General features: G+C 40.4%; 1 protein-coding gene across 1 annotated transcript in view; it reads right to left on the bottom strand.

Moving 5' to 3' along the window:
• The window catches only part of LOC124592912 (developmentally-regulated GTP-binding protein 2), a 116,586-nt gene that overhangs the window by 76,117 nt on the left and 26,726 nt on the right, over nt 1-13,743 (bottom strand). The window contains exon 4 of the mRNA XM_047131880.1: nt 4,142-4,285. Within this exon, the coding sequence (XP_046987836.1) occupies nt 4,142-4,285 (144 nt within the window). The remainder of the gene's footprint in view (nt 1-4,141; nt 4,286-13,743) is intronic.

Here is a 13,743-nt window from a genome sequence, read left to right as displayed (position 1 = left end):
CTTGAAGGCCAAGACGAAGGCACTGGTGGCTACCTGATTATCCCTCGGACCCCGATGGACGCGCCGGCTGAAGTGAACACCTCGTCGTTTTAGGTTGGCACGTAGTTCATCGGTCGACTGTAGAAGAAGATCCCTGTGGAATATAATACCCTGGACCATGTTTAAGTTCTTATGGGGCGTGATGGTAACTGAAACATCCCCCAACTTATCGCAAGCGAGCAACCTCCGTGACTGGGCAGAGGATGCTGTTTTGATTAGAACTGACCCAGAGCGCATTTTGGACAAGCCCTCCACCTCACCAAACTTGTCCTCTAAATGCTCCACAAAAAACTGAGGCTTGGTTGACATAAATGATTCATCATCAACTTGCATACAGACGAGGTACAGGGGTGAATAATCTCTTTAGCCATACGTTCCTCCCATGGAGTGGCCAGGGAGGGAAATGATCTCCGATCGTATTTCTCGCCATTGAGGGTAGATCCCGATCGCTTAGAGACTGCTGGTGGGGGCCCACCAGCGAGAGATGATGTACCATGCTTCATTGCGGGTTATCTGCCCTGATGCCACCCACTCCGACCAGGGGCTCTCCCCACAGGTGCCACCCAGCCACAGCAAAGGCCACCTGGCAGGATGGCCTTTGCCGGGAGTCCTGATGCCCCAGGGAGATAGGCATCGACTCCTTGGCATACGTGGGGAGGTAGCAGCTCAGGCATCAGCAGTGCGATCCCTGTGTAGTCAGGGGGGTACCACCAAGAGGGTACATGACGATCCCACCACAACAGACTGGCTACCGTGCGGGATGTCGGGTGTCGAATATCCATGTATATCACGAGGGTGAAGATGGAAGTGCACAATGGAGGGAATGTATGCTACCCGGAACACACTGCAGCTGATGTGGCCGGAAGCTCGATGTAAGTCCAACTCCATGACAATATCGGGTGTGCCAGATCTTAGGGCAAGATGGATTTAAGGTGCACCACATAAGGCGACCTTCCCCAAATGGTACGCATTAATGGAAAATTTGGAAAGGTAGTGGTCAAACCCCTTAGGGGACCATCACATTAAATGCCGAAAGAGTTGAGACTCCTTTTAGTCGCCTCTTACGACAGGCAGGAATACCGTGGGTCTATTCTAACCCCCGAACCCGCAAGGGGTTCTCGGGGAGGGAGGGAGGGGGGGCCTCACTTAAGATGATAGATGATATGGGCTTCCATTTTAAAAAGTTAGATGGACGAAAACTGTAACTAGAAAGAGCTCATGTCGTTGCAGCTCGTACCAGTTTCTTTCACAAAATTGTAGGAAAGGACATACACTCAGTCATATGGTTGGACAAAACCTGGGTCAATGGTGGAGAATCACTTGAGAAATGCTGGACAGATGATACTCCGAATAACAGGGGTCATCAGCCAACAGGAAGAGGATCCCGATTAATTGTCGCCCATGAGCAGGATCTTCAAACGGCTTTGTGCCTGAAGGACTTCTAGTTTTTCGATAAAAAAAACTGGTGACTATCATGAGGATATGGACCACCCAAGGTTTCTACAGTGGTTTCAAAATTTGTTGCTCCAGTTTAGTGTTCCGATAGTTTTTGTGATGGACAATGCACCATACCATTCCGTGATTTTAGATAAAACTCCGACCACTAGTGGCCGTAAAGAAACTATGGTGCAGTGGTTGCAGGTGAGTGACATTGCTGCGGACATGAGCATGAAAAAGCTGCTGTTATACTCGCTCATGAAACAAAATAAGCCTGTGACACCTAAATATGTAGTAGGTGAAATTGCAAGTGAACTTGGTAATTAGGCTACCGCCTTATCACTGCCATTTTAATCCAATTGAATTGGTTTGGAGTGAAGTCAGGGCGTACATTAAAAGTAACAACAAGACTTTTTCTATAACAGAAGTGGAAAGACTGCTACATAAAGGTCTTGCTACTGTAGACACTACCTCATGGAGGAAAAAAGTAGACCATGTTGCTAAACTGATAAGAGAAGCACAGACTATAGATGGCATTATAAATGAAAACGAACAATTAATGATTTCTCTTAATGACGATGATGATGACGAAGACAATGGTTTTGGTGCCAATTCTGATGATAGTGAAGGAGAACTGGATGAAATTGCGCCATTGACATCGTAAATTGGTAAGTGTAAATGTATACAGAATTAATTCTTTTTCTCTCTGCAATCCGGTAGGCTATGCATGTTTTGCTTTATTTCTTTCTATGAATGTGGAGAGTGAGTTATTTGGTATGCTTAGATTTACATTATTATATAACGTTTTACATGCAGCTATTACTGTAACAATTTGGAACAACTTTTCATAGATATTGTCATTAACTTTGGGTGTTTTTATTTCCCGGTTTCATATACTATCACACACTTAGTCTCCGTCATCGTCCTCTCCATTGTTAGAAAAATGTACTTTGTTGCACTTACGTATAAATGTTGATTGTAGCTTACATTTACAAATCGTACTTCAGAGTTGTGGGCATGTGCGGTGGCAGCTATTGCAACCTCGCAATCGCAGTGTAGCCAACCACACACGAGCTGTCAAGTGACATGTTTCACCGGCCCAGGTATATTACAGTTATATTCAGCTTCTTATAAGAGCATATATTGACAAAAATTAATATTTTCTGATATCAAGCAGCAATGGCGGCTGTCATTTCTTTTTTTATCAATAGGAGTAAACCTCTTTTAAAATATGTCCTTCCGTAGTCAAGTTTACTATTAGAAAAAGAAATCATTAGTTAAGTCTTGGAATACACAATTTTGTTAAAATTCATGGAACAATAAGAAGCCAACAATGTTATTTACAATGCTGCACCCTTGCAGGCAAAAACGAGAATTCAGGCAGTATTTACATTTATGTCATAGTCTGCATTACCCGTTATGAAGTGATACTATAACCATCACTTGGACAATATTTCCAGTTTCCGTGAACATCTTTCGTTGGCTTAAGTGTTGTTCTGTAAAATTCACATGTTACACCACAGATTGTATGTGGATTACTAGGATCACCATTTCAACTATCTGTGTGTTTTAACTGGATGAATAAATAATTGGTTTTTGTCAAATCTAAACCCATAGGCGTTGCTAACAATCATTTATCCAGAAGGATACAACATTTTATTAATTATAATAATATTCTACTTATTTTGCTTGTACTTCAATTAAATTTGTAAATATTACACAATTTACACTCCAGGGCAACGACTTACATCTATGTGCAGCAAGTTTGGCTTTGTGGACATAAAGTAAATTGTGCACAGCTCAACTGTAAGATGGTAACAAGCAAATATTTCAAGTAGACATGCATTTGCCCAATGGCATATGATATCAATCCTTACAGTCACATCACTCTTAAGTCCTTGTTTTTTCACAGCACACTCACAAAAAGCATTATTTTACATTCCTAAATCTTTGCTGCACTTTATTCCATACTCACAGCAAAATTTAATACAAATTCTTTGACCTATTTCCATCCAAAATAAATGATCATCAGTACTACCAAAATACATATAATCTTTTTGACAGCCGAAAACAGACTAAATACTGAATGTGGCTAACATTGTACAGATACTTTTCAGACATGTTTACAAACACAAAAATGCAAAAATGTCATGTGAATTGAGTTAATGCAAATTACACAATTATCATTAGTTTTGAAACATTCCTGATATCTTCACTGGATTCAAAACTGAACTTTATGTTCTATGATGGCACATTTATCAATGATTACTTTTTCCACAATCTATCACTTCTCTTAAAAATAAAAGTTAAAACTGCTGTTAATCACATTACTTCGAACACCTACTGCTTTATTACACGTGACCTCTGAGCTGACTTTTACAGCCATTTATATGGGGGCCTACAGTTTAAATCAAAACCACAGCAAAATTTAAAGTTTTTCGGATGTAAATAATTGCTAAAAGTGAAAGAAGCGGCATTTGATAAAAAAAAAAAATCACTGGTGTGACTGAAGATTGAGCCACACACCTATGTATTTATAAATCAGTAATTAATTCTAAGATTCTTTTTTAAGCAATGACTAGAATTTTTCAGAAATACAATTTTTCATTTATGTGTAGTAGAACTCTTTCAAAAATTGCATTTATAACAATTTCTGAAGACTAACCTTGAAATATATATTTGGTTTCTTCTTGTTCAATCGGATGCCAACACTTTCCAGTTCCTTTTCCAGCAGGACCCTTTGAACATCCTGCTTGGTTGCATCAAGCATCATCATGACTAAATCTGCAGTTCGAGCTACAGCAATCACCTACAAGTGAAACAACAGTCATTAGTTTCAGTAACAAGGAAAAAAGCACAGAATTTAATACTACACCATTCTTAGAATTATTTATTTGCAAATAGTATACAATTCATTTAGAAATGTGTTCTGAAGTTCTTGTGTAGTACAATATCAATAAACAGAAAATGTACTGCTGTGTCTATGCCAAATGGAATCAGAAGCTTTGAAAGTTATTTTATTTAATCTTTCAGCCTACAACAAATATTCTGTTTTTTCCTCAAAATATTGTACAAAGCTTAAGTTAATTCTTCACCCGGAAATTGTATACAATAACAACATCTTTCGTAATGAAGCATTTACCTTCAACCAGAAACAAGTTTTCAATCAAATGTTAAAATTTTTCGCTTACATTCACAGTTACATGTGATATCAATAAATAATACCGCAAATTAAAAAATTAAGATTAAGGTTTGGCATCTCACTGATGACAAAGTCCTTAGACGGAGCACTAGCCTGACTGGGGAAGAAGATCAGGTGTTTCCTTTCAAAAGTACTATACCAGTATCTAACTTATGCAGTTTAGGGAGACCACGGAAAGTAGCCGAATGGGGATTTGAACAGCTGTCCTCCCAAAATGCAAATCCAGTGCCTCAATCACTACATCACCCCCCTCAATAACCATAACTTCAATCAAAGGACTAATTTAGGCTAATATACAGTCAATAAGACCTAAATTCAGGAAATAAAATAACAGCAATGGTGCTTATCATTATCTTTGATAATCATTCTGGTAACTCAAAATACATATCACTGTGAGTAAAGTAACTTAGTCTGCAAGCATGTCAGTGAGGGCTGTACCTCCTTTCCGAACTTGCAGAAAGGTATTCTAGGTGACTTACTAATTTCAATCCACGTGATTGTTAAATTTTCCATTTTATAGTGGCCTCAAAATCATACAACTATTATAGGATATACACATTACCTGATACATAACTAATGTTATGTGCCCTGGATGATTACGGATGATTAAAGTATTTGCCCTTCCACCATTCTCCTTGCTTGTTCTTATCATCATCCCCTAAACAGCAACCATAAGTTGCAATAATATGCTGGCCATTAAAATTGCAACTGCATGAATCTGACAAACATCAAATTGCCATGATGATGGAAAGATCTGTGTTCCCTTCTGTACTCCTACGGGGCATACATGACTAAGCGGTGTGCCAGTTAAGACAAATGACAATAAATGATGGGGCATGCTGGAAAAGCCGTGCAGGCTAGTTCTAACATATTATACCTAAAAGCTAATAAGTACAGTAAAATTCCATGAGCTAATACCTCTTAATCAAGGAGGGCCCTTGCTCAGGGTGAAGACTCTGCACCAGGCAGACTATGAACGGCTTACAGCCTTTGTTTGGCATCATCTGGTGGCCCGGGAAGACCCACTTCAAAAAAGACATGCTTAACACCAAAAGGGCACCAAAACAGCTGGGGACAGAACGACAATAACCTGTCTGTTACTCCCAGCATGCACTGTACTTCACTGCACTATTTGCACTACACTGCACACAGTATTCCAATTGCTGATACCAGGAGGACGAACCCGGCTTTGTACACCCGCAGTCAATAGAAGCACCTCGAGGATATGCACCTCAGGAAGGTGGTGCAGAAAAATGCGGTAACATTCCTCTTGCCAAACGAAGTGTGACAGAACACTGACACCAAATGTGGGATAAGAATTCTACGGTTCGCACATACCCTGGCAAAATGTGGCAGACAACGACACTAGTCACGTGGTGTTGCACGGACGAGCTGCCGAGAGCACAGCCAGGGTTGGTGCCTCATCGGAGTGAAACAAGAGACTGCTCAAGCGACCATTTGGCATGCCTTACATGCGGTAAGGGTGGCTGTCTAAATTCTCCCACCAGTGCAAGTGACCAGCGAGTGTGTTGGGGGGCTGGTTTCCAATCTGTGTAGCCCGTCACCTGCTGCTACAGATAGAGGCACTGGAAGGATTCACTACAATGTGTACCACACGCTATGATATGGAAATAATTAGCATTTCAGTGCAACTGCACAAATCAAATTGGACTACAAGCTATCCACATTCTGTATGCAAAGAAAGATTATGAAATGGGTTTCTCATTCAGAAATCACATCTGAATGTTGTTTGTTGTGAGGGGATCATGTTGTACTTCAAGTAAGGGAAACATCTACCAGTACATGCCAGAATTCTAAAGCAGCAGGATCATGTCCTACAGAGAACATAGTTCATCATTCTGCAATATTACTGCCGTCATGCAAATGCGGAAACTCTGAGTTCATGAGTACCACAGTCAATACCATGCACAATCTCGGTGGCTATGAGCCACTTGTGCCCGAGGGGACAGACATATACAGGACAGCGCAGGAAAATGGGAAATTTTGAAGTAATGTAATTTGCATGAATAAACACAGGAAAAACATTTTTACTGACAAAAATGCATGTATACAGTATGCCATTTAAGTTTTCATTACAAACTGTATCTTTCTGTCTTAAAGATGACATCAGAAAGAGGTGAGATGTGGTCCCTTTTGATATTCACATTCTAACAGCCTGTTATGGGAACTCCTGAATGCTGGGTGTAGCATATCTTGGGGAAAAGCAGTGATTTTATCTCCAATCTTCTGCTTCAGTTCATGGATAGTTCCCTCCCACAACATCATCTTACAAATTTAATCATGTATTCTTCCCACTGTGTTATATACACTCTATTCAAAGAATTTCATTATTTGCTCTCTTTCATGTGTTGCAACTTTAATGCCCAACAGTGTATGTTTTTTCAATAGATAACAGAACTGTGTGTCAGAAATAGACAGGAAAAAATTTTAGAAAATTATAAAAAGCATCACATAACAACTGCAAATTAACAAAACATGAAAATCATGGGAAGTTGTGAAACAATAACAGTGATAGTATAGGCTGCTACTATGTGAACAGAACAATGCTAGGTTACAGTATTTACCCCCTCTAGAAAACATTTTCCCCAAATTCATCACTTGAAAAATACAGGGTCGTCTTAAATTCACAGATTAAACTTCTGTTGCTGAGGTAAGTATTGTCGTGTTGTCAGACAGCTACAAACAGGAAAATTTGGTGGAAACAGTAATGTAAAAAAATCAAGCAAAATTATGGTTTTAGCAAAATAATGCAAAACTGGCGGTCTTATTAAGAAACTGCATGATTTTGTTGTATAAAATAGTTATAAATCTGAGAATGGCAGTTTATTAATATTCATAACATAGGGACTTAAACTGAGTTCATTTTCCGTGTAATTTACTTTGAAATGATGATGAAAATACCGCCAAAATTAGGAAAAAATAACAATGATTTGGCAAAAATAAATAAATAAATAAAATTAAAAAAATGGATTTAGGAGTTATGTGATTGTAAATGTGACTCTCTGCTATTATAGTTGTAGCATACTAATTATTATTATTTTTTTTTCATTTTGTGAAGTGCATAATTTTACATTTCTGATTATTTAAAGCAACTTGCCAATCTTTGCACCATTTTGGAATCTTGTCAACATCTGCCTGAATATTTGTGCAGCTTCTTTCTAACAATATTTCATTACAGATAATTGCATCAGCTGCAAAAATTCTGAAGTTACTATTAATATTATCCGCAAGGTCATTAATATACAACATGAACAGCAAACGTTCTAACAGACTTCCGTGAAGTACATCCAAACTTACTTCTACGTCTGACAATGACTCTCCATCCAAAATAACATGCTGCGCCGTCCCTACAAAAAATCCTCCACTTAAATATTACACTGGATACCCCTTATGATCATACTTTTGATGACAGGAAACTGCCCCATATGTGGCTATATGCGGGAAAAAAGTACCCAAAGAGAAAACTGCCTGCAGAACTATCTTCCTATGTCAAGAAAAGTGGCTGAAGGTTGCTTGGAACAGAATACTAGACTATTTTCCTAACAGAAAGAGAATGTTGAAGCTAAGTTCTTTCAACCAAAACATTACAAAGAACGCCACAGGTTCAATAATAATTCCTGTTGGTATGATCACAGAAATTCCAACTAATGGATGTTGTTGTCAATAAAGCTTTTAAAACTCACCTCCAACAGCTTTGCGATGAGTGCCTTCTTAAAGAAGACCGTACCTTAAAGAAACCCTCAATATCAATGCTGGGGTGGTGGATCCTTACTGCCTGGAGCAGAATCTCAAGTGACTATAATGAAAAGTTTCAAACGGTTCTGCGTATAAAATTACATGAATGGCTTATGAAACAACATAATACCAGAACACATGACACAAAGTAAGAAATTGCTGTAGGCTTTCAAATGAAAACAACAAACAAACAAATTCTTCTTTGGTGCAGTCAATGTCATAATTTGACACTCTACTTTAAAAATAAGTTTTAATGTACAATCAGTTTAATCTTTAGAACAGTAAGCCAACTTTAAATTCAGTCTTTACTACTGTCTGACAACTTCAAACTTCATATTCCAATGTTTCTCTTGTTCATTTGAAGAACGAATCTGGTAAATAAAAAATACATACATTAAAAAAAAGTTTTGCATCACCACGGTTCCGAGGGTTCCAGAACCTGTACAGAAAAATGGAATAGAGATCAACAAAACATCATTTCCACCCTTTTTATTGCTCATTAAAACCACACATTGGATGTTGTACCACCATACAGCGAGACCTTCAGAGGTGGTGGTCCAGATTGCTGTACACACCGGTACCTCTACTACCCAGTAGCAAGTCCTCTTGCATTAATGCATGCCTGTATTCATCGTGGCATACTATCCAAAAGTTCATCATAGCACTGTTTGTCCAGATTGTCCCACTCCTCAATGGCGATTTGGCGTAGATCCCTCAGAGGGGTTGGTGGATCATGTCGACCATAAACGGCCCTTTTCAATCAATCCCAGGCATGTTTGATAGGGTTCATGTCTAAAGAACATGCTGGCCACTCTAGTCGAGTGATGATGTTATCCTGAAGGAAATCGCTCGCAAGAATTGCACGATGGGGGCACGAACTGTCGTTCATGAAGACGAATGATCGTCAATATGCTGCCAATACGATTGCACCATCAGTCGGAAGACGGCATTCATGTATCGTACAGCCATTATGGTGCCTTCCGTGACCACTGGCACCGCACGTCGGCCCCGTATAATGCCACCCCAAAACAGCAGGGAACCTCCACCTTGCCGCACTCATTGGACAGTGTGTCTAAGGCATTCAGCCTGAACAGGTTGCCTCCAAACACATCGGTGAAGAGAACGTGATACCAATCCTGAGCAGTCTATTCGGCATGTTGTTGGGCCCATCTGTACTGCACTGCATGGTGTTGTGGTTGCAAAGATGGACCTTGCCATGGACGTCTGAAGTGAAGTTGCGCATCATGCAGCCTATTGTGCACAGTTTGAGTCTTGACACAACATCTTGTGACTATATGAAAAGCATTATTTAACATGGTGGCGTTGCTGTCAGGGTTCCTCCGAGCTATAATCCGTAGGTAGGGGTCATCCATTGCAGTAGTAGCCCTTGGGCGGCCTGAGCGAGGTGTGACACTGGCAGTTCCTGTCTCTCTGTATCTCCTCCATGTCCGAACAACATCACTTTGGTTCACTCTGAGACGCCTGGACACTTCCCTTGTTGAGAGCCCTTCCTGGCACAAAGTAACAATGTGGACACGATCAAACCGCGTTATTGACCGTCCAGGCATGGTTGAATTACAGACAACATGAGCCATAGGGACTCTGTCTGTGATACAATACCCACAGTCAACGTATATCTTCAGAAGTTCTGGGAACCTTGGTGATGCAAAACTTTTTTTGACGTGTGTACAAAGTGTGACTTGTAGCTGTTTTCAGACGCTTAAAATATATTGTGATATCACAGACTCCTGGGTCACATAGTATGTGAAAAACTGTCTGTGGTGACAACAATGTATGTGAACCACATCATTTGTTAATTTTATTTCTTTTTTTCGCCAAGTTGTGGACAATTAAACAGGGTGTCAGATAAATGGGAACATTTCCACAATTCAATAAAACTAGAAGTGATGAAGGAAAGAAATTATATTCATAGTAATTGAAACTTGTAATATTAGTAATTTTCGCCTCAAAAACATTAATATACGCTCAATAGTAAACGCCTGATGGCCTAAAGTTATCGAACAATTGCAAAGTAAAAGAAATGAACCATCGCATAGCAGCGACAGAATCTATTATTCTTTATCTTTGCCGTTCTTGCGTGGTGCCTCTAAATCTCTATGTACATGTATCGATTAATGGTATAAAAAATAATTGTGTTGTTTCAAGACAAATGAGGCTTTTGGCGCCTCACCTTTTATTGTTGGTATTCTATGAAAGGCGGACGTGGACTTGCTGCGTTCCGCAACTGTATTTTATATTTTATGTGAAAATATTGAGTGAATATGCTAACTGTTATTTTTTTTCAATCAGAAAGCATGTAGTTTCTTGTAACTGATTACGAACAGACAGCATCAAGAGGACATTTTGACTGTTATGTATAAAGCATTTAACCACAATGGTCATCTATTGTAATTTAATATGAAAAGGTACGTAGCATTAAAAAAACGTGTGTTAAAGATAAGTGTGCTTATCTTAGTAAATTATTTTGTGTTATTTCATCACCAGAAATTACGATCACGCTGATGGGCTGAACGCAGCATGAGGCAGAAGGAACATTATCGTTTTCCTATTATTTCTGAACCAACTTTGATGATGAGACTTACCAAACAAAAGCGCTGGCAGGTCGATAGACACACAAACAAACACAAACATACACACAAAATTATAGCTTTCGCAACCAACGGTTGCTTCATCAGGAAAGAGGGAAGGAGAGGGAAAGACGAAAGGATGTGGGTTTTAAGGGAGAGGGTAAGGAGTCATTCCAATCCCGGGAGCGGAAAGACTTACCCTAGGTGGAAAAAAGGACGGGTATACACTCGCACACACACACATATCCATCCGCACATACACAGACACAAGCAAACATTTGTAAAGGCAAAGAGTTTGGGCAGAGATGTCAGTCGAGGCGGAAGTAAAGAGGCAAAGATGTTGTTGAAAGACAGGTGAGGTATGAGCGGCGGCAACTTGAAATTAGCGGAGGTTGAGGCCTGGCGGGTAACGAGAAGAGAGGATATACTGAAGGGCAAGTTCCCATCTCCGGAGTTCTGACAGGTTGGTGTTTGTGGGAAGTATCCAGATAACCCGGACGATGTAACACTGTGCCAAGATGTGCTGGCCGTGCACCAAGGCATGTTTAGCCACAGGGTGATCCTCATTACCAACAAACACTGTCTGCCTGTGTCCATTCATGCGAATGGACAGTTTGTTGCTGGTCATTCCCACATAGAAAGCTTCACATTGTAGGCAGGTTAGTTGGTAAATCACATGTGTGCTTTCAAACGTGGCTCTGCCTTTGATCGTGTACACCTTCCGGGTTACAGGACTGGAGTAGGTGGTGGTGGGAGGGTGCATGGGACAGGTTTTACACCGGGGGCGGTTACAAGGGTAGGAGCCAGAGGGTAGGGAAGGTGGTTTGGGGATTTCATAGGGATGAACTAAGAGGTTCCGAAGGTTAGGTGGACGGCGGAAAGACACTCTTGGTGGAGTGGGGAGGATTTCATGAAGGATGGATCTCATTTCAGGGCAGGATTTGAGGAAGTCGTATCCCTGCTGGAGAGCCACATTCAGAGTCTGATCCAGTCCCGGAAAGTATCCTGTCACAAGTGGGGCACTTTTGTGGTACTTCTGTGGGAGGTTCTGGGTTTGAGGGGATGAGAACCTACAAACAAACAACAATACTTGCATTTCGACAGCTGCCATACTTTCCACATCAAATGTTCCCTCCCATACAGTCTAGGAATTCACAGCACACTTATCTGTTAAGATGCAGAGTCTTTACAGCAATACACCACCATTCTCATCTCAGTTTGCATAGGGTGTAATTACCCCACCAGCCTAGTTCAAAAATAGATTTCCTGGACCATCACATACAATCCTGGTACTGCTGATCCCTCCAAAAAACAACTTTGGAGTACACCTCTTATCACTCAGTATTATCCTGGTCTTGAATAATTAATCAGCTATGTCGACAACTTCCTGAAATCATCTCCCGAAATAAGGACCATTCTGTCAACCATTTTTGCCCACCACACCCAGAATAGCTTTTCGTCACCCTCCCAATCTCTGCAGTGTCCTTGTCAGACCCTACTTTCCTTCTGCACCCATTTCCCTACACTATGGCTGCTACCCTGTGACCGTCCCTGCTGTAAGACTTGCCCTATGCACCATCCTACCACCACCTATACCAGCGACGTAAATGGTAAAACTTACACTATCATAGGGAGAGCCACATGTGAAACAACACATGCGGATGCTAGCTATTATGTAGACATTGTTCGGCCTTTTACATCGATATGACTACCACAAAGTTATCAATTAGGATGAATCAGCGTAAGCAAAGGATAAATACTGGCAACCACAACATCCCATTATAACAGTCGTGGCCTCGGCAACACAGACCATCTGGATTATTTCCCCAGACATCGGTTTCTCAGAACTCCACAGGTGGCAACTGGCATTACAACATGTCCTTGGTTCTTGTCATCCACCTTGTCTCCATTTATGTTAATTTGTTCGGCCTCAGCATTTCTTCGCAACAACAATTCCTTTCTGTACTAGTTTTTAGTTTTTTATATCTTTTATTTTCCAACCTGTCTATTTGTCTCCCCCCTCTCTCCCCCTCTACCACATGCAATGCACTTAGCCCTCTACTCTCATTAACTCGTGCATGATGTTTTGGCAGTAATCTCTATCTTGCATACCTTCTCCCTTAAGGCTCTCAGGATTTTAAATCTCGTCCAGTGCAGTCCCAATCAGCCCTTCCTTCTCATCCCGTCTGGTAAGTCTCCCCTGACATGGGGCTGTGGGTTGCTTTTCCGAATACTCCTCATTTCCTAAACCTCAGCAGTGCTGTTCCTTCACACCTCTTCCTTCCCTTTCAACCATTCTGGCAGAAGAAGCAACCACTGGTTCCGAAGGCTTGCAGCTTTAAATACCTGTATATGAGTGTTCTGCAGCCACCACTTGGTGAGTTAATTTTTTATGTATATGAATACCCTTTTTCCCTATATTGTCCATCAGCTGGCTAATCTTTCACATCAGTTCAAGAGGATGCATGATGTTTTCAGATGAATTCTCAAAATGTGTCTAAAATGTTAAATAAATGAAACAAAACTAGCATCAGGTTATATCCATGATATCTGGTTTTCGCCATACAATGTTAGTTAACATTTCATGATATTTGCTAAATCCAGGAAAGATAATGAAACAACGTTAAGGCAGAATAAATTGGAAAACTGATTGTTAAGAAAATTGCTGTAGTGTTTGAATATATTAACATTTTTCATCTTAAAATTGTTGTCAATTTTCTT

Source organism: Schistocerca americana, chromosome 2 (genome assembly GCF_021461395.2).
Source record: "Schistocerca americana isolate TAMUIC-IGC-003095 chromosome 2, iqSchAmer2.1, whole genome shotgun sequence".
In the NCBI taxonomy this organism is placed as follows: Eukaryota; Metazoa; Arthropoda; class Insecta; order Orthoptera; family Acrididae; genus Schistocerca; species Schistocerca americana.
The sequence above is the reverse complement of the archived record's forward strand: the minus strand, read 5'-3'. Positions and strand labels throughout refer to the sequence as shown.